This window comes from Pseudoliparis swirei, chromosome 13, assembly GCF_029220125.1.
Source record: "Pseudoliparis swirei isolate HS2019 ecotype Mariana Trench chromosome 13, NWPU_hadal_v1, whole genome shotgun sequence".
Classification (NCBI taxonomy): domain Eukaryota; kingdom Metazoa; phylum Chordata; class Actinopteri; order Perciformes; family Liparidae; genus Pseudoliparis; species Pseudoliparis swirei.
This window is the reverse complement of record NC_079400.1, coordinates 11,673,551-11,694,381: the sequence shown is the minus strand read 5'-3', so window position 1 is coordinate 11,694,381 and position 20,831 is coordinate 11,673,551. Positions and strand designations below refer to the sequence as shown.

Here is a 20,831-nt window from a genome sequence, read left to right as displayed (position 1 = left end):
AAGGAGAAGAAGAAGAAGGACAAGAGAGGAGGGCGGTCTCGCTGCGGTCCTCCTCCGTCCTAGTCGGGTTCTCCGGTTGTCTCCAACCCGGCCGTGACGGCCTGTCAAAGCAGCCGGTGAGCCCGCTCGTCTCTCTCTGTTTAGACGGGGCATCGGGCGACGCAGCCAGCCTCATGCCTCATGCATCCTCAGCCCACAGCGTTGCTTTGTCTCCACTAATAATAATAAACCCGCAGCCGACCTCGTTGGGAAAGCGTCTTTTGGCGGCGCGCTGTGCGGGTTGACAGACGAGCTGCTGCCCTCATTGACGGATGATTCGCTCGCTGAGATAATTGCGTCTCTCTCCAAGCGCCAGTGATGAGTACGGTGTAATCACGACAATCAGGAGACGGCTGCCAGAAGTCACGGATGTGATGACGGGCAGCGCGAGGAATCGCTGGGCGAGTTTCACTGCTGTGTGCAAGTTGCGAAAGAAGTTTGGATGAAGGGGGGGGGTGGAATAAATAAGAGTGGAGGATTAGAATAGAGGGAGAGACGACTGCTGGACTTACTGGACGTGGAAGTGGTCGCCTACAGGGCAAGGAGAGAGGTGGGAAGGAGGGAACTGGCCTGCAGATGGATGGAGAGATGATGTGTGATGGATGGAGAGATAGCTGGTTGGCTGGGAGAGGCGGACGCACATCCGAGCTGCCACCGGGGTCAGACGACCACGGGGGAATTAGATGACCTCAGCTGGCCTGCCGCCTGAAGAAGAAACGCCAGCTTGACCTTGGCAGCTGCGCTCCTGCACACTGAGATACTGAGAGACACTCATTACTATGAAGAGGTCTGACATCACATCACGAGGATGATGTCACTCGCAGCAGATGGGCTGAGTTCGTCTCTTTTTTCCACTTTGCTTTTGGAGATGCGTTACTTGGGCCGTAAACGGAACTCTAGGTCCAGTAGCCTTCATCAAAGTTGGCTAGATAATCAGATTTTGACTGGTCAACGTTCAAAGGTCAAGGTCTGTGGCTTGTGGTCCGTCCCGTTCTCATAAATGTGATATCTTAGGCACGCCTTGGATCAAATTTCTTCAGATAAAAGCAAGGGTGGATGCGAGTAACGCGCTTCTTCACGCCGTGATATACATAATAAATATATATATCCAGCCTTTGCTTCTGAGGGACAAGCTGGAGCAGACCGGGGTGGACCACCACATCACCAACCGTCCACAGGATGTGAGGATACGGGGGTGTGAGTCAGACCGGGGGCTCCACAAGGAACCGTTCTGGCTCCATTCCTCTTCACCATCTACACCTGGCACTTCAAGCACAACTCTGACAACGTGTACCTGCAAAAGTTCTCTGATGACTCTGCAATCGTCGGCCTCGTCTCTGCCGACGATGACGGGGAATACAGAGAACTGAACCAGGACTTTTTGGAATGGTGCCAGCGGAACCGCCTCCACATCAACTCCAGTAAGACCAAGGAGCTGGTGGTGGAAATAAATAATAGATATATATATATTAATATATATATAATGTGTGTATATATATATATATATATAATTGAAATATTTATAAAGATACAAGACCACTTAAAACAGGTTGCGGCCCACTTTTGAGTTGCGAGCTTGGCAGATAAACTGGTATGGCTATTATTTATTTTAGCTTATTATAAACTAATAATCAGCCACTTTGATTTTCCCCTTAACTGCTGCAGACCGTACGTGAGTCAATGATACCAGAATATTACTTGGAGCTTCTGTTGTTCATAAAAACTTTCATTAAAACGTATTGATTACTGGAAACGGAATATTGCGCCGACTCGGGGGGGGGGGGGGGGTGTGTGTGTGTGTGTGTGTGAATGAAGGCCCTGTCCCTCTCTCCATGTTATCAGAGCATTTCCTTATTATTAAATAATGCTATAAGTCGTAAAATCAACTTATAGCCGATTCAAAGTTATTTCCCCATCGGCAAAATGAACTGCTGTTCATGCAACTGAGCCGAGACCGAGATCCAGAGGACTTTAGACTCTGTATCCGGCTAAAGCACTTGTGGGGAGTAGTGTTCGTTGATGCGATATCAGTCTCACGAATGACATCGAGGGTGAGCCACGTGACATCACGTTGAGAGAAGTTCTGTGCCAAGGCTTTTACATATTTTTGAGTTAATTCAGTGTTTGTTACTCCTGGGACAAACCAAGACAGCTACAGTTTCACTTCGGCCCTCTAGTGGCGAGGACATGTTCTGCATGTGACGTCACCTCGCGTTGGGAATTGCGCAAGAGGGGATTGAATCCAACACAAACAGCTGTTTTCATCACGGTGTACTTTAATAGACATGGGAACAGTACGAAATCAACAATACATATTTACCTGGATGCTATTTTTTTGGGTGTGAAATTTGGCAAAACAAACAGCGAACAAAAATATATTTTAATAACACAACCCAGAGACCTTCATGTGAGCTTCTTCACAGTAGGAACTATCGGTATCACCTCGTGGACGAGAGCTGTCGTTTAATCCTGAAGCTACGCCGCGAGACTCAGAAATATAAACGTCGAAATGGTTTGAGCTCGATATGTTTCTTGTCTCTCTTGTTGCGCCCTGGAACGTGATTTGCTCGTGCAGCCCCCTGCAGTCATCTAAAAGCCGTGTGGCTCATTGCAGCACTTGGAAGATGCCGTCCTTTTCATTGACATGAAGTAAGCCGACCACCGCTTGCCGCTCGCACACATTTCTTCTTCTTCTTTTGTTTGTGTACTTGTGTGCGCCGTTAATTCTTTCTTCTTATTCCCGTCTTTGGGTTTTCAGTGTACGTTCCATTGTTTGACTGCGAGTTGCTGATTTCCCCGACGTCGTCGGTGTTTCTTTGGAGGGCGCTAATTGGCCCGCGTTGATTCCAGCTCTTTAAAATGTTTTATTCATATTCACAGAATGAGCTATAACCCAGCGCAGAGCAACTCAAGAGCCGATTGGCCCGAGTTGCGAAATTATCGCCTTCAAAGTTTAAGTATTTCAACTCGAGGTGAAAATTGGAAAAATGCTTCGTTTATCGCAGCCACACGCGTCTGTACGTTGACTTTGGGATCTCCTCACGCGAAAACAATCTCATCGCTTTCAGTGTGAACGTAGAGCGAGTAGTTTGAGTTCAGAGAGAACCGGACGGCGGGCCGGTCGACGGGAATGTTTCCTCATCCCTGTTAAACAACGACCTCTGAGGAGGAGATTTTACCCTGAGGCTCCTCGAGCTCACTGTCTGGCCAAGAAGGTTAAACACTTCTTTTTAAAGCAGACTAAAAAAATGCATCTCTGCAGTTTCCTGAAGTTGAATCCTGGAGTGTGTCCTCGTGTCCTTCGTCCCCTCAGGCTTTTGTTTAGTCTTTCATGGACGCTATACTTTGAACAAACACTTTTGGGGGAATTAGCTTTTTTTTAATGTTATAGTCTCTCCAAGATTGAGATGATAATATTGTTACCGCTGTGATGTCTGTGCATTGCATACAGAGCTGGAGTCCAAAGAGTCAAACCTCTAACGCTCTCATTAAGAGCATGCGTGTCGTTCGCAGAAGAGACGTAAACGTCATGGCATGTTGGTGCTCGGCTCAATCGGCGTTTCTCAATATGCGTTCTTGTCCGTATACTTTCCTCTACTTGTGTTCTCGTGGACTCGTGAAACGTCATCAGTCGCAGCCCGAGTACATGTTCCAATTCAAAGTTCGCTTCTCGCAAAGCACGGTCAAAATGCCCGGATGTGACTTGATCCTCCCACTTTCCGGAGGATGCATCAGAGGAGACTTGTGCGTACTCTGGCCAGCAGATATCCCAGAATGCATTTCACCAGCAACCGGAAACAATAGCGGAGGAGAAAATAAACTACTGACAGTTGACTTTTTATAAATACTCCTGTTGTTGAGTCACGGAATGTAATTTTCGGATGTTTTGTTTATTTGACTGTCAAAAATAATTTACAGTGAATAATTAGAGTAAACCCAGGAGCAAGAACAGCTGATGTGGTGACGTCATCAAGTCAGCTGCTGTTCCAATCGCAGAAAGACCGTCCTCCCGTTCTCCCGTCCTCCGGAGTCTGGACTCCCAAGACCAGACTCCGGAGTCCAGACTCCAAAAGAACACAAGTCTGTACTAAGCTAACGGCGGCGTGCCAGTGACGTCAATCAGAAAGACGCTTTAAGTTTATTTCCCAAGATAAAAAACAAAATAACATTTACTACATTTGTGGGCTGTGGAGCTGTTGCTACGTGAATTTCTGAACTTTGGTACATTTCTTTAAACTCGGTAAGCCACTTCCTGACAGATCTGTGCGTAATGCAACATATATATATTTATTTATATATTCTCCCCATCTTTTGAGAGACGGCAAATAAGCACATTTATCCCAGAATGTTCCTTTGTTTTTATAAACATGTGTTCTCTCTCATTCCCTCCTCGCGCAGGACGAGTGTCTTTCTTCTCCTCCGGCACGGAGAACCTCCACCGGGTGGAGAAGGTGGAGTGGGGCACCCGCTTCGCCATCACCGTGTCCTTCACCTGCGACCCGGCGCACGGCATCTCCGACCCCGCCATGCCCTGAGGCTGGCGCCGCTCACTGGCCCGGACAAGCCCTGCAAGGAAAGGGGGCGACCAGGGGGGGGGGGGGGGGTGGAGAAGAATGGGGGGAGTGAGATTTTACTGGTGTCCTGCACTAGGTTTTGATACAGAAAAAAAGAAATCAAAGCACACGTCTTCCCCTTCTCTTCTGTTGAGGTGTTTTCTTACTTTGTAACTTTTATCCAATTTTCTACCGCCGTTTCTTTTTTTTTTTTTACTGCACCATCATTATTGCTAGAATTATGTGTTTTATGTGTATATTATTTATACACATTGCCAACTACCCGCTCCGTTCGAGCAGGGATGCCTCTCGACTGATGGAAGTGGGATTGTGGTCTATTTTCTTCTTTTCTTTCTCTCTGTGTTGTCATTCCAGTGAGAGCCGTCAATTCCTCCGGGAATCTATTGAATCAAGCTGTCATCACAAAGCCCCCCCCCCCCATAACCCAGGAGGTGTTTTCTTCTAAGAAGAACCCTCTTTGTCCAGGAATGATTGCTCTTTCCAGAATGTGACCAGGTTTTCTTCGGCGTGGTTTGAAATAAAACGGTGACCTGAACGCTTCTCGTCTCTCGGCCTCTTTTCTTCTCTTTTACTACCGGCTACACGCCGCCATCGTCACCCATGACACGTCGCGTTGAAGTTAATTCATGTGTTGATGCCGCACAACTTTTCAAATTTCATGCATTTTTTTACAATTTTGTTTTGGTGCTGCCCGGCTGAACGGGCCTTGGTGCATCACAGGACGTGCCAGTGTTTTTTTTTCTTCTCACATTTCGTTGGCTCACTTAAATTAACATTTACAATTTGAACACATACAACATCCCTGACCTTTGACCTCACATCGGATCAGGAAAAAATATACAAGAAATAGAAAAAAAACTTTCCGCAGAAAAAAAAGGTGAAGAAACTTTCAGGAGAGCAACAGGAGGATCCCTCTCCAGGAGGGACAGAATAATAGATGTCATGTGACCAGAAAGAAGCATTAAATGAACATTCTTGCATACTGCGCTGACATTTCAGAAATGTGAAAGTACTTAAGGAAAAATTTCCTTCTAGCTTCTTCCAGGCAGCCAGCGGGCTTCCTTTTTGATTTCTGAATAACGCCATTTAAAAATCGATCAGCGAAACTGTTGAAACTTGTAAGACTTTGGCAATCCTTCCATTCAGTTCTGTTCCGTTGTGGGTTCGGAGGTCAAGTTTCATATTGTTTCATTTTGGAAAGAAATAGCTGAAACCACATTTATCGGAGGCATTTATCGGTGATCATAGAACCGCCGTGAAACAATCAGAACAGAGTCCGCCCACCCCTCTCTCCCTCTCTCTCTCTCTCTCTCTCTTCAAAGACGCCGCCCTTTAAAGTATTCGTCGTTTAGTAAATGTCCGGTACCTCGGTGTGGGCCGAGCCTGTGGCCCCTCAGATGCATTTGCAGTGACATTCAAAGACACGTCCTCTATTGCGCCGTAGGAAACAAACACGGAGATCTTAGAGACCGTCACATTGATTTTTATAAACGGGAGCTAATTTACACATGCGGCTACCTGACGCACAGATTTACAATATTCAAGCTCCTTTTAGCGCAAGAGCGATGATCTGCGAGTGAGCGACAGCACAACATCCATTCATCAGAGAAGCAGAGCAGCATAGAGGAGGAACGCTGGGAATCTCATATTAAAATAGCAACAAGGAGAAAGTTTCGGCGTCAGTGTGACGGGGTCATTAACGGCCGCCACATCAGCGTTGGCCTTTATTTAAATGAACCTGGATAACGAGCCGTGGGCCCGATGTCAGTGGGTAGATAGGTAGTTTCCCCATCGCGGGAGTCATTGATCTCTTTTCATCTTCTGGTCACCATGGTGACATATTGCTCCACCAGGTTGGGGGATTCTCCGTCAACAGGCTTTCAATTCATCGTTTCAATTCAATTCAGTTTATTTTCTATAGCCCAATATCACAAGTTACAAATTATCCTCAAAGGGCTTAACAACCTGCACACACACGACATCTCTGACCTTTGACCTCACATCGGAGCAGGAATAATTCCCAAAGAAATAGAAAAAAACCTTTTAAGGGGAAAACAAGGGAAGAACCCTTCAGGAGAGCAACAGAAGGATTCTCTCCAGGAAGGACAGAATAATAGACGTCATGTGACCAGAAGGAAGATTACAGAGTTACATAAACATATTTAATGAGTATGACAGAGCATTTCCTTTAGCCCCCCCCCCCCCCCCCACACACACACACACACGCTGTCGAGGTGAGTTAACGATTTCGGTCACGGATGACGACACTATTCACCCAGTCTATGAGAACCTGCGTCGACTCCTTAACCTTTCATCGTGATACGAGACAATGGCTTGAAAAGGCAATCGATCCGATTGGGCGCCGCAGAGGGGCGGGGACTAACTATTAGTCACTCAGCGCCACATTGTCAAGCTCGGCGCCATAGACGGCATTTTCAATAATGGCGCCCGGCACCAGGTTATTTTTCCTACGCTCCACTTGAAAGCAGTACGTTGCCATGGCTACGCGCCGATGACGCTCTAAAGTGCTCCGATACGAGAGGACGTTGAATGGAAGTCGGCTGAAGTGGAGGCAATCCACGTTTAAGATTCTCAGAGGTCAAGGGCCGAGGGATGGATTTATTAATGTGAAAACTGAGCTCACAAAGCACTAACACGCTATTATCTGTACCATGAGAAGTCTTCAGTTTCTGTCCCAACAAAATATGAAATGACAAGACTCCTCTGATTGGATTTTAACACCTGAGGAAAAGCCACATGCTGGCACTGTTCTGTCATCCTGCAGCTGTGAATGTCATCGTCTCCGAAGGGCATTTATGATGTTTAAATGAAAAGGGTTGTGATTAAAATCATTATATTAGTCATGAGGATTTATACACATTGTTTAAACAATCGTCTGCTGTGGCTCTGGGGACATTTGGCAAATAAGAGATGACTTTAGGGGACATCTCTCAAATGTTCTCAGCTCAAAGGCTACAAACACCTCAGGGCTCGATCAAAAAGCGTCGCTAGCAAAACGATTGATTCCCTCCGGTACGACGTTTCAGACGCGCCTTTTAAATACCGCGCGGAGCGTTTCTCTTGCATTTTTCAGGCGCGCTTAAAAGTTTACGTTTTTTTTCAAGCGCTACCAATCAGTGGTCACATTTTCAAAACTCTAAACACAATTAGCACAGCATCGGTCTTTTGTGGCCGTACCATTCACACATTTCATGTCGTTTTCAAACAATATGCAGTCGGTGAACATATTTCCACAATGCTTACATTTTCTTAACAGACAAGCTATACCTCCCAACAAAATGATGGATTGTTTTTGTAATATTTACGAATGTTAACACACAACATCCCACAATGGCAAACACAATATTCCAAACCTTAGATACAGTCTCAAAACCTGTTCTGCAATGATATCAGTTCTAAAACAATATATCTCAGCTGATAATAAACAAACAATTGATAAGTTTGGAATGTTTTTTGAGAAATATGTTTGAGCAAGTTTTGGATTAGAATTTAAGTTTTGATTATGACCGGTTGAGATGTTGATCACACAGACACCGCCTACATTGACTAACCGAATGTTGTTCAATCATCTATTGCAGCCGTTGCCCCAAAACATAGTTTATTTGTACAAAATAAAAAAATAAAAATAAACAGTTTGGATTGGACTTTTTTAAAGGAACAATCGTTCCCCCCCTTTTTATCTGGGCTTGTTGCCGTTGTTTTTTTCTTCAGAATGCTCTTGTGTGTTTCATGGATATTTTGTTTACTGCAAGCAATACTGTAAAAGTTTTTCTGTTCCATCATACTGTAAACAGTATTTATACTGTACCTCCTGTAGTAAACAGTACAGGAAAACAAACTGATTAGGTTTTTACTGGAATGTGAACATTACATGTGGACATACAGTTCCCAACCAAGACATTTAGTGTAGAAACAGTGGATTGCATGTTTTGCATGCAAATACCTGTAAAGCTGAAACATAAAAGTCTATGCAGTTCTTGTAATGTCAGCAATAGCCAGTGTTTTTCAACCTGGTGTACTTTGATGGACTGGAAGGACCTTGTGAAGTGAGAACAAGAGTTATTCTTTGACAAAATAATTTCATTTGGAGTCAGATTTCCAGTGTTTTGGTAAAGTTAGTGTCTGCAGAGAAAGATGTGTTCTCTTTTGAAATGAAGAGTTAGTATATATTTAACAAAATTATCCATTTGACCAATTGTGGTTTGTAGGTGTGAGTCTGTGTTAAGAGTTTAGAAAAAGTATCTGAAGTATGGGTGAGCGCTTGTTAGCGATTGAAAAAAACCCAGTAAATATTCTGTTCTCAAGGCGCGGAGTTGCACAGCTCATCAATGTCACACTCGGCCAAGGCAGCCCATCGGCTTTACTCGCGTGAGTTCACTCACTTGACTTTGTGGCTTTTCGCGTGACTCGCTTCATTCGCGCCTTAGAGGGGGCGGGGCTTATCTCTGTGGCTTTACCCCGTGGAAACCGTTATCATTTCCTTCATCCACCACGAAAGAACTAGCCACTAGTTCTGCTTCATAGTTGTTGTGGACATCACACACACGTCGTAACATCTAACGGCCTCGTGTTGGCTGACACAATTCGCGTCAAACAAAACCATTCCCGTCTGTTTGTTGACTTTTCTCATGAGATCTACTCACGCGAACAAATCACATAAATGAATCCATCACTCGGCCTTTGACCTCTGATTATCTTAAACGTAGATTGTCTCCACTTCACCACGAGACCGACGTATCGGAGCACTTTAGAGCGTCATCAACGCGTAGCCATGGCAACATACTGTCTTTTCAGTGTCAGTGGCCCCACGAAGAAAAACCGAAAGGGCAGCAGAGAAGCAGCTGGGAGTTGTAGATGCACTTGGACGATAAATCGGCCCCGATAACGGCTGGAGGGCCAGTCGAGGGTCGGAGAGAGAGTCCGTGAGGAGTCGGCGGACAGCCAGCGGGAGCATCTATCAGGCAATGAAAGGTTGTTTTGAGGTGAGCATGCAGCCATAACTGACCCCCCACCCCCCCAAAAATCTGTTATGCAACTTTCTGCTGCAGAGATTAGCCGTGGACACACACCGTGCTGCAGGCACGTGCACAGATAGAGCCCTAGTGGTGCTCAAGCACCAGCCCCTTTGCCCTGGATGAGAAAAGTGCCCTTTTTGCTGGAGACCACTTTTTTCATTCATCAGTATTTCAGAATAAAAGTCACTCTTTCTGTCATCAAGTCCCCCCAAATGTGTTTTAATATCCGACGGGGCATTTATTTGAGTTCTTGTGAGAATTTCGCCTAGACCCGCTCCGCGGCGCTCACGAGCCCCCCCCCCCTCCTCTCCCTCCCCCCGCCGCGCTCCTCCCTCCTTCTCCTCCACTTCCTCCTCCACGCAGTGCTCCTCGCGCCACCAAGCGGCTGCACCTCCTTCTCCTCTGACCCGCATCAGACACACAGGTCATGACGGTGTTCGTCCCCTGACGTTGTTTGGGATAAATCAACCACAATATTTGCGCTGCTGAAAACATGACGTCACAACTGATCCGACGTTTCCTAAAAAAATAAACAAACAAAAACTCACGAAATCCATGATTTCAAAGCCTCGTCCAGCTGTTTAATGACATTAGTTATGTTAGAGTAGAGAGAGGGAGAGAGAGGAGAGAGGGTTAGGGTTAGGGTATCCGGCCCGCGGGCCTTAGTTTGAGGACCACTGCTCTTGGCTGTTGATGTCTATCAATATCGCTCATTTTGAAAATGACGTAAGAGTGCAATACGGATCCGTATCAGACAAGCGAGGAGGGCAATACGTGGCTGGCATGACACCCATTAGCCAATCAGAACGCTTGTACTGTTGTTGCAATATAATAATGCATCTTTATTCATAAAGAAAATGTAAGCTAGCGGTCTGATGCTGCCGAGAGGAAACGCAGGTCGAGGATGTATTGCATCATCAGTGTAATGCTGCTAATGCTTCAACTCTGTCAGAATTTTTTTTTTTGGCATTGGGTGCCCTTTTTTTGGGTTTGAGCACCTGCCCCCCAAAATGTCTGTGCACGTGCCTGGTGTGCTGCACATTCACTCACCGACGCACGCCCTCCTGGGAATGATGGAGAGATTACAGGGATAAGGATTGTGTTTGTGATGCTGGCTACTTATTTCCAAGCCACTGTGGAGCAGTTGATTCTGCCTCGTGTCCGTCTCTGAGGATCAAGGTGTCACAAAGCAATACCACTTGAAGAGCTTTTCTCCGGCAGCTCAGGGATGAACCGATTGTGTTGATTTCTCCCAGGATTTCTCATGAATCTTGAATGTAGGCCGCCAGAAGCTGATTCGTCCCACACAGAGCAGATCGCATCCCGAAATTGCCCCGAGGGGCACTGGAGCCATTGGAAGTCAAAGTGTGCAACCCCACCTGGGACATTACTCTGAAAATGAGATATCATCCATATAGTATTCATGATCATAAGACATCTTTCCCTGTTTGAGGAACTGATGTCCAGATGTGAATAATAAAGAAGGAGCTCCACAGCAGATGTTTGAGACTTCAGTCAGATACAAGTCAAAGAGCTTCCCTTTCAGTACTGGGGGCGATCAATTAAATAGTGATGACCTCTCCATAAATCATGAGGATACCTGCCTGGAGGAGCATCCGGAACAGAAGGAGCCCGTCACCTTCTCTGGGCTTCTTCAGGCTCTTTGAATGTGGAGCCAGAAATCCCGTCATCAGTTACAAATGAACTGTAACTGTGACCTGAGCTCAATGCTAGAAGTGAGCTGGGACGTGTGGTCGTCCTCCATTGAGGAAAGTGGGTCACGGTTCAGTCGAGTAAACGGGGCGTTCAAAGCCTGATTGGAAGCAGTGGGAGTTCTTGGCTCCGCCCCCAGTGTGTGTGTCGCCTCTGGAGACGCGTGACAATTCAGTGAAGAGCGATTGGCTATTCAGGTGGGATTTTATTTTAAGTTTTGTCTTCATCTCCTGCCAGAGGACGCCATGGCGCTCCAGATGTGCTCGAGTCTGTTCCCTCTTCGCTACATCGAGTCACAGAGCAAGAGCCCTCATGCACACAGACAAATAACGGTTCTTAAATGGTTCTTTAAAAGGCTTTGTGGTTCTACGAAGAACCATCACCTACTGAAGAACCATTTTGGAAACGGTGCCTTAAAGATTTTTTTGTTAATGTTCTTTGAGACACCTTTATAGGTTCTTTGAAGAATTATTCAAGGTAATGGTTCTTTAAAGAACCCTGGTTTGAAAGGTTCTTTGTGGAACCAGAAACGGTACCTTGGAGAACCATTTTTAAGGTTCCTTGAGACACATTTAGGTTCTTTGAAGAACTATTTAAGGAAATGGTTCTTTAAAGAACCCTGGTTTGAAAGGTTCTTTGTGGAACCAGAAACGGTACCTTGGAGAACCATTTTAAGGTTCCTTGAGACACATTTAGGTTCTTTGAAGAACTATTTAAGGAAATGGTTTTTTAAAGAACCCTGGTTTGAAAGGTTCTTTATGAAACCAGAAATGGTGCCTTGAAAAAAAAATGTTTTAAGGTTCCTTGAAACACCTTTATAGGTTCTTTGAAGAACTCTTTAAGGAAATGGTTATTTAAAGAACCCTGGTTTGAAAGGTTCTTCGTGGAACCAACATTTTTTCTTCTATGGCATCACTCTGAAGAACCATTTTCGGTTCCAGATGCCACCTTAATGTGTATGTGTGTGTTTGGCTTTACTCTGCATGTGACTGTTCAGGAGATAGCTTGTGTTGAGCTTTAATGTCGTGCGGTAGATACAAAGTGAAGTTCTTTCAGGAGAAGACGACAGCCGAGACCCTTTGGGGGTCCGGAATTTGCCTAAAAAAACTAGTTTAAAGACATTTGTTGTTTTAGTTTGTAGACGAGGGAACGACTTGCAACAAATGTCCCCCGGCACAAACTGCCGACGCTGCGTTTCATGTTCGGGGCTCCGACCACAGGCCTGTGGGCGCAGTCCCTAATAAAGTGGTGTTTGTCTGCCGTGCATCAAATAGCTTGTGATAATTTGATTACACCCACATTTTATTAAGGACATTGACTGTGTAAGAATAAAATGAAAAGCAAATTAAAGGCAATCAAATTAGATTTGGACATGTTCTCTCTATGACAACGGCCCCTGAGAAACAAAATAATTACCACAGACCCCCACAGGGGTGGTAATTATGTGTGGTAATTATTATCATATCATATTTGAAAAAGGCAATGGTAAAAATAATAGAAACACAAACATTATATATATATATATAATATATACATTTGTATATAAAAAATATTATATATAAAATAAATATACATTTATATATATCAAGAATACATTATATATATATATATTATATATATATTATATATAATATATAATGTATTATATCTACATTATATATATTATTATATATAATGCATTATATATATATATATATATATTATATGCATATTATATATATGCATATTATGTATTATATATACATTATATATATTATTATATATGTAATATATATTATTATTAGATATAATACATTATATTTATATATATATATATATATAAAGAATGCATTATATATAATATATATTATATATATATAATACATTATATATATTATTATATACATACAATAAATTATTTATATTTACATAAATGTAGAGTAGGCACGTGCACAGACATTTTGGGGGGCAGGTGCTCAAACCAAAAAAAATGGCACCCATCGGCAAAATGATTTTTCTATTGATCACTGTAACTTGAAGTTAATTTAAAAAACAACTACTAATCCGCTTGGGAAATGCGTGAGGAGGCCGAGGGAGGTGCGCAGCGGGGGCTCGTGAGCGGCGCGGAGCATGTCGGGGCGAAATTCTCACAAGAACTCAAATAAATGCCCCGTCAGATATCGAAACGCATTTGGGGGGAATTGATAACAGAGAGTAATTTTTATTTTAAAAAAGTGTCTCCAGCAGAAGGGGCACTTTTCTCATCCAGGGCAAAAGGGCCGATGCTTGACTAGGGGTCTATCTGTGCACGTGCCTGTGTAGACATACACTAATCTAAATATACATAATAATACCCAGTTGAACATAGATACACATGTACAGGGGCAGCCGGGGCCCCTGTGAAGGAACTCACCTCTGGCCTCCAGAAGCTGCTCCTCTCTCCCGCGGGCCTCGCGGCTCACTTCAGGGTCCCCATCGCCAGCGTCTCGGAGTTGAAGTCGAACTGATTGCTGGAGGACGCGGACTTCCCCCACGAGTAGAGGCTCGGCGGCCGCTGCTTGAACGATGACGTGTACCGGTAGAAGCTCCGGTGGCGGTTCTTCAGGTACTCGCGGTAGTTCTTGGTGAGCAGCGTGTACAGGAACGGGTTGATGCAGCTGTTGCTGTACGTCAGGCTCGCCACCAGGTAGTTGATGCACGTGTGCGTGCGCGACGCCAGGTTCAGGGGCTCGGTCCGGTACAGGGACAGCAGCTGCCAGATCCAGAAGGGCAGGAAGCACGCCCAGAACACCAGCACGATGGTGAAGATCATGATCAGCACCTTCTGCTTGGGGGAGCGCTTCCCGCCGCGGCTCACTGCGGAGCTGCGCTGCGACTCCACGTACGTGCGCGCCAGCTTCACGTACAGGTATCCGATCACCAGCCCCGGCGCCATGATGCTGGTGCCGAACAGGACGGTCAGGTACACTTTGTAAGCCAGGGGCGCCCAGGCCGGCGCGCACATCCTCTTCACCCCGCCGTCCGGCGTGTCCTTCGTGGTCTGCGCCACCATCACCATCATGGGCACGGTGAGCACCAGCGACAGCAGCCAGACGCCCCACGCCAGCGCCTTGCGGTAGCTCTTGGAGCGCCGCACCGTGTCCAGCGGCTTGGTCACGGCCAGGTAGCGCTCCGTGCACATGACGGTGAGCGTGAAGATGCTCGCGTGCATGGTGAGGAGGTCCAGGCTGAGCAGGATGCGGCAGCCCACGTCCCCGAAGTACCAGTCCTTCAGGAAGTACGTGGACACCACGAACGGGATGGTGGAGAGGTAGAGCAGGTCCGCCAGAGCCAGGTTGATGATGGAGATGTACATGGAGGTGGCGAAGCGGATGGAGTGGCACATCACCACCAGCGTGTACACGTTGCCCGACACGCCGACGAGGTACACGACGGAGAGGAGCGTCCCGAACGTGGAGGTGATGATGAGTTCGTGGTCCACGGTCCCGGAGCCGCCGACCCGCGGCGGCGGACTCGCGTTCAGACTGACGGACTTGTTATTCATCGCTCGCTCGGGTGATCTCCTCCTCCGACGTGTGTGTGTGCGCGCGTGCGTGTACGCGTGTGTGTGTGTGTGTGTGTGTTTTGTTTAATTTGATGCTGCGGTGCTCCGCGCTCCCGGACAGTGCCGGAGAAGTTTTTGGGGGGAAGATGCGCGCCGGCGGCGGCACAGGTTGCGTCCTCTTGCTTTCTCTCCGCGTCCCCCTGCCGCTCTCTGCCTGCTGCTCTTTGCTCCTGACGTCACCACCGGAGGACACACTCACTCCGAAGATCTTATATCATCATCAACAACAACAACAACAACAACAACAACAACATGAATATCTATAGGAAGATATTCCGCCTTCTCGAGGGTGCAACCGTGCACCTGATATCCGCTCCGTTTAATGGAATAATACATATGACAGTGTGTGTGCGTGTGTGTGTGTGTGTGTGTGTGTGGGGGTTAGAGCGAGAGAGATGTGATTATGAAGGAGAATAAATAAAGTTTGGTAAGCACTGATTGCACCTGAATGCCACAGCGGCGGCACCAAGAGTCACTTTTACGCGCAGAGATTCAGCGTTCATAATTCCAAAAGAAATTTAAAGATACCAGACATCTCCCATTTCATCTCCACCGGGCCGCCCCTCCTCCATCGACCGCGACAGGTTGATCATAAATCGGTCCTCCTTCTTGAGCGCGCGCGCAAACCGAGAGCTCCATCTGCTCTCGTGCCACTGACCGGATCCAATTAGTGTTCCGAATTTCTCTCCCCGCGCAGCGCAGCGGCCGGCCCGCAGGAAGTTGAACTGAAAGCTTTCAATGTGCTGCTCCTTGAACGCAGCAGCTATTTGTGAAGTGTCATTTTATTTTGTTTTATTTTTTGTTCGGCTCGCGCTGCAGCCTTCAGCTCAGTTGGTCTCGAGGACAGCGTGACAGGACTTGTTAGTGCGCATGTCCACAAGACCCGTTAGGTATGAAGAGGCAGAGAGACGCATAGCTGCTTTCAATATTTCCACACAGACACCACCTACAGTATGCCCCACTCCCCCCCCCCCCCCTCGACAATAATATGTTGTCCTTTTTGTTTTCTTCTCTTTCAGTTGTCTCTTTACCTCAGTGGAGGAGGAGGCTCTTATGAGCCAATAATCTCTCTCAGACAGCACGTGGTGTCCTCAGAGGATTTCGGGGTGATTGATCTCTGGGACGGACCAGGATACTGAACCATATCCATCTTCCAGGCTTTAAATGGACTCTGAGGCGGAGTGTGTTCGGTGTGTTGTGTTAATGTGTTGTGTGTGTGTGTGTGTGTGTGTGTGTAGGCGCATCAACTCACAGTTTGAGTTTCAGCTCATGGGCATAGCAGAGCCATAAATCTAACGACCATTCGTTAATTTTAGGACTGGAGGAGCAGAGGCAAGAGGCGAGTTGTTAACACCCAGTCTGTTGTCATAATGTCTGTCTTCAGTTGCATGTCACATCCTCCTCCTACTTAAAACACACAAACACACAAACACAGACAGACACACACTCCTCTTCCCAGATAAATGATTGAATTAGATGCAACAGGCCATGATTCACACGACAGGAACAAGTGAACTTCCTCTGATGTTGTCGGGCGGACAATAAGATTCCGATCAGCATGAATCTGGATGCATATTGTGGGAAGAGAGAGAGAGAGAGAGAGAGAAAGAAAGAAAGAAAGAAAAGAAGACCAGGTCAGTCAGGTTTCACAGCGCTGTCGTCTCTGGATGCTCATGAAGGGAGCATTGTGACAAACACAATGCAACGTAAGTTTTAATGTCTTCATGACTGCTTCTACTTCTGAAAATAGTGTTTAACACGTGTGGACCAGTCTGTTGGTTCTTAACTTAATTTGTTGTGGTGAGGGCGACATATTCAAAAGCCCGTTTCCTCCCTGATGTCACTTAAACGGCTCCGGGCTGCGTTGCAATGCTGATGAGGATGTTCTGTGCAAAGTGCAGCAAGTCGGCAGAATCTCAATACTGTAGATCCCACGGCCTCACGAGTACAGGACAAGGATACTGCATTGTGCGCAGCACGTCACTGCGGCTACAGCAGAGAGAGGGAGAGAGAGAGAGAGAGAGAGAGAGAGAGAGAGACTTGTGTTTGTGTTCCACGTCTGTGGACTTTGTGCACAGAGGTCTGAAAGAACACACAGTAGAGTTTGGATGGAACAAGGCTTCACAGGGAGGTAGTGAGGTAGGGAAGCAGTGAGGGAGTGAGGCAGGGAGGTAGTGAGCTAGTGAGTTATGGAGGGAGGTAGTGAGGGAGTGAGGTAGTGACAGTAGTGGGGTAGGGAGGTAGAGAGGGAGTGAGGCAGGGAGGTAGTGAGCTAGTGAGTTATGGAGGGAGGTAGTGAGGGAGTGAGGTAGTGACAGTAGTGGGGTAGGGAGGTAGAGAGGGAGTGAGGCAGGGAGGTAGTGAGCTAGTGAGGTAGTGAGAGAACAAGGTAGGGAGGGAGGTAGGGAGGTAGTGAGGTAGTGAGAGAGCAAGGTAGCGAAGTAGGAAGGTAGTGAGAGAGCAAGGTAGCGAGGTAGTGAGGGAGCTAGCGAGGTAGTGAGGTATTGAGAGAGCAAGGTAGCGAGGTAGGGATGTAGTGAGAGAGCAAGGTAGTGAGGGAGGTAGTGAGGAAGTGATGTAGGAAGGTAGTGAGGGAGCAAGGTAGGGAAGTAGGGAGTTAGTGTCTCCTTTAGAAAATTCTCGGCGGAGGTCTAAATGCCAGACGTCACGGTAACGGTTTGGCGAGCAGAAAACAACATCTGCTGTGTGATCAGGCGACACTCTCTCTCTCCCCCTCTCTCTCTCTCTCCCCCTCTCTCCCCCTCTCCCTCTTTCTCTCTCCCTCTAGCTAGGAGGGAAGACGTGGGCGGGTCAGCCTCGTTAGCTGAACAATGAAGAGCGGTTCCCACTGATCTCTCGCGGTGCAGCGAGGCCTTGTGAAGAGGCCTTCTGGGTAAAGTGGGACATGTGTGTGTAGAATCCTGCAAAGTCAGCATCTTATTTTGGGAAGAACAGGAGGTTCCCCGCCCCGTGCTGGGAGGGGCTTAGTGCCAAGAAAAATCACGTGACCGCCTCTTCCACGTTCATCCTCGGCTCACGTCGACTCCGCTACGCTTGAGTTTAGACATCATGATCTCGTGTGAATCCGACTACATTATTGGTTCAGCTTTATTTTGAAGGAGCCAACAGTTGTTGTAGTTTTAGTTCCCGCCCTCGCGTGTTTTCCCGCCACCCTGCAAAGATGAAAAAAATATTTTTGTTGATGAGTCATCCACCGGGAAGCTCCACGATAGGCCGATGACGCTGGAAGAAGGCGGACCTTAAGCGGACCGCTGGAATTGAGACACAAAAACAATCCACAGTAGCCAATAGCAGCGTTGACTATTTATATTAAACCCCAAACATCCAAAAACATCATTTATTCTTTATTCTGTTGGGACCTGAGACAAAACGTGTTTTTACTCGGATGATTAAAAGACAGGTAGAGGTAGAGAGCTCTGTGTGTGTGTGTGTGTGTGTGTGTGCGTGTTTCTGTGTGTGCAGACTCTCGTTTCATTGATTAAAGTTGCAAATCAAGCAGCAGCGATTGTGTTTCTTGACCCTTTAAACTCGGCGTTCTTCACTCTGAATCACTTCCGTCCTCTTCCTCTCGCTCGCTTTCATGTGCTCCACAAAGGGCTCCGGTGATTTCATAATTGGAGTGATTGGTGTATAATTGCTTCGTCATTATTTACATTAATCCGTCCCCGGAGGGCGCGCTGCGTTTGAGGCGGGCGACGACCTGGACGCACAATAAAGACGAGCAACAATCACGCTGGTCCAGACGACACATTGTTTACGGCATAATATGCTTTTTTAGCCCGTTTGTCACCTTTTTTGGGAATGAGCTAGAATCAATCCGACAGGCGTACAAGAAGAAGAGGTAGGGAAGTGTGTGTGTGTGTGTGTGTGTGTGTGTGTGTGTGTGTGTGTCTCCACTCTCCTGCCGGCTGTAGTCTTAGGCTCACATTCCCTCAATGGCTGCACCACTTATCCCCGGGGTTTGTCTCGTTACACTTCAGGGCTCCAGATATCGATATATTTTAGCATTCTACCATTTTTTTCCATGGAATAATTAACGTCGGGACTCGTTGCAGCCCTGTGTGTTTTTTGGGGGATAAGAGCATAAATGGATGCTTAAGAATGTTTGGTCCTCACAAAAGAAAGAGAAAAAGAGTGAGGTGGAGAGAAGGTCGCTGGCAAAGTGAGACCAAAGCTCTATAAGCTCACAAAATAGATTAAATGCTCAGTTTACCCCAAACCACATTTTAGGATTTACGCCGTGTGATCTCCAAAGATGATCCAGAAGGCCTCTGGGCTGGAGTTTACTTGGAGGTTGGAGGTGAGGGGTGGAGTGTGACTTTGAGACAGAGTGGAGGAGAGGTACAAAGTCATCATCATAACCCCCCCAGCCTGATGCTTTTTGGGGGTGTTGGTCTCCCGCAGTCCTCCCAGGCAGTGGCGATGCGTCCATAGAGGGCGCTAGGGCGCCGCCCCTCTTAAAATGTTGAGATGGGAAAAAAAAGAAAATATATCCTGTCAAAAAACATTATATACCAAATCATTTAAATAGCAAATATACCGTGTTGACGTGATAAATGTGTGTGGGAGACCGTCAGCCTGTCAACAACCACTTAAGTTAAATGTGACATAAATAATATATCGCCACTCATCCTCACGGAGAGAAGCCCCTCCCCATTTTCGGGGCACCGGCCCAACGTGTGTGTGCGGCAGCGAGCAAACATTTCACGGTCGTTTCGGCAAGGACGGCTTCTCATTGGCGGATGAAACGTGAATCTTGGGGCGAAAACGTGCGCCCTGGCCAATGACATCGTTTCTTATTTCACGTGACTGGACTATTCGGCAAATGAGAGACCGGTATCATTCCCTCAGCCCAGAGAGCTCCACGGAGCTACACGAGCAGGTAGCTAACCGGAGCTGTCAGCTGGAGGCTCAGTGAGTAATGCCAGAGCTACCAACTCTCACGGTTTCGCCGTGTGACACACGCTTTTGCATGTTTTCACACGCTCTCACGCCACACAACCAATTTCTCACGGCAAAAGAAATTCTGATTTTGGGCCGAGGCGCGTTGGTTTCTTTTCAAACTCCGCGACGATAGATGGCGCTAAGGAGCGCATCTATAAACTTATTCGCTGCATAGACATCCTATTTACCCCAAAGAGTCCCGAAGTTAGGAACAGAAGAAGATTTTCAAACAGACACAACGAGCAGAGACTACGGTGTGTTAATGCAGGGCTCTCAAGTGTCACGCATTGAGCGTGACAGTCACGCATTTCGGTCTTACGTCACGCACTCCCGCCACACGTCGTATTTCTCACGCTGAAAAACTCTCGGCTATTTCATGTTTTAATGTGCCGCAGCGCGCAAACATGAGCTGGCCGCGCTGCCCTCACCGTGGAGGAATCAAGCGCTCCCCTGGAGTTCTGCTGTGAGGAGCCACTTATCAGCCAATCAAAATAAAGAAATGGGCTACACAATAGCCAATCAGAAAAAAACGTATCTGTTGTATCTTGGTAAGATTTAATCCAGCAACCAATGAAAATAAAGCATCCTGGATAGATATGTTACTCTTGCCTGTCTTCAAAACTTAAGAGCCCTGTTAATGACATGTGGTTCAATTAAGTTCTCACTCTCTTAAACTTTAAATCTTGAAATAATGTGTTGTGTTTGTGCGTGTGATTTTGTGTGGTGATGTAAACTCAGCTGTCATAACAAGCAGCAGGAGAGCACCTTGTTACCTCTTGGTATCCTGCATGCTCAACACATCAGAGCATTGTTTGTTAAGGCTGCCCACATAGCATTTATCTCTTTATTTGCAGGCCTAGGAAAAGGACCCTCTCAAAATTTTTCCAAACAGCACTTTGAACAAGTAAGATGTATTCTAAA

General features: G+C 46.6%; 2 protein-coding genes across 2 annotated transcripts in view; one reads left to right on the top strand and one right to left on the bottom strand.

Annotated features, from left to right (window-relative positions):
* The window catches only part of uts2r2 (urotensin-2 receptor 2), a 31,016-nt gene extending 25,864 nt beyond the window's left edge, over positions 1-5,152 (top strand). Inside the window, exon 9 of the mRNA XM_056430678.1 lies at positions 4,438-5,152. Within this exon, the coding sequence (XP_056286653.1) occupies positions 4,438-4,574 (137 nt within the window). The 3' untranslated portion in view covers positions 4,575-5,152. The remainder of the gene's footprint in view (positions 1-4,437) is intronic.
* Positions 5,153-13,760: 8,608 nt separating this feature from the next.
* On the bottom strand, positions 13,761-14,885 carry LOC130203832 (urotensin-2 receptor). The gene has a single exon (XM_056430259.1). The coding sequence runs from the start codon at positions 14,883-14,885 to the stop codon at positions 13,800-13,802; it is 1,086 nt and encodes a 361-aa protein (XP_056286234.1). The 3' UTR covers positions 13,761-13,799.
* Between the last annotated feature and the right edge of the window lie 5,946 nt (positions 14,886-20,831).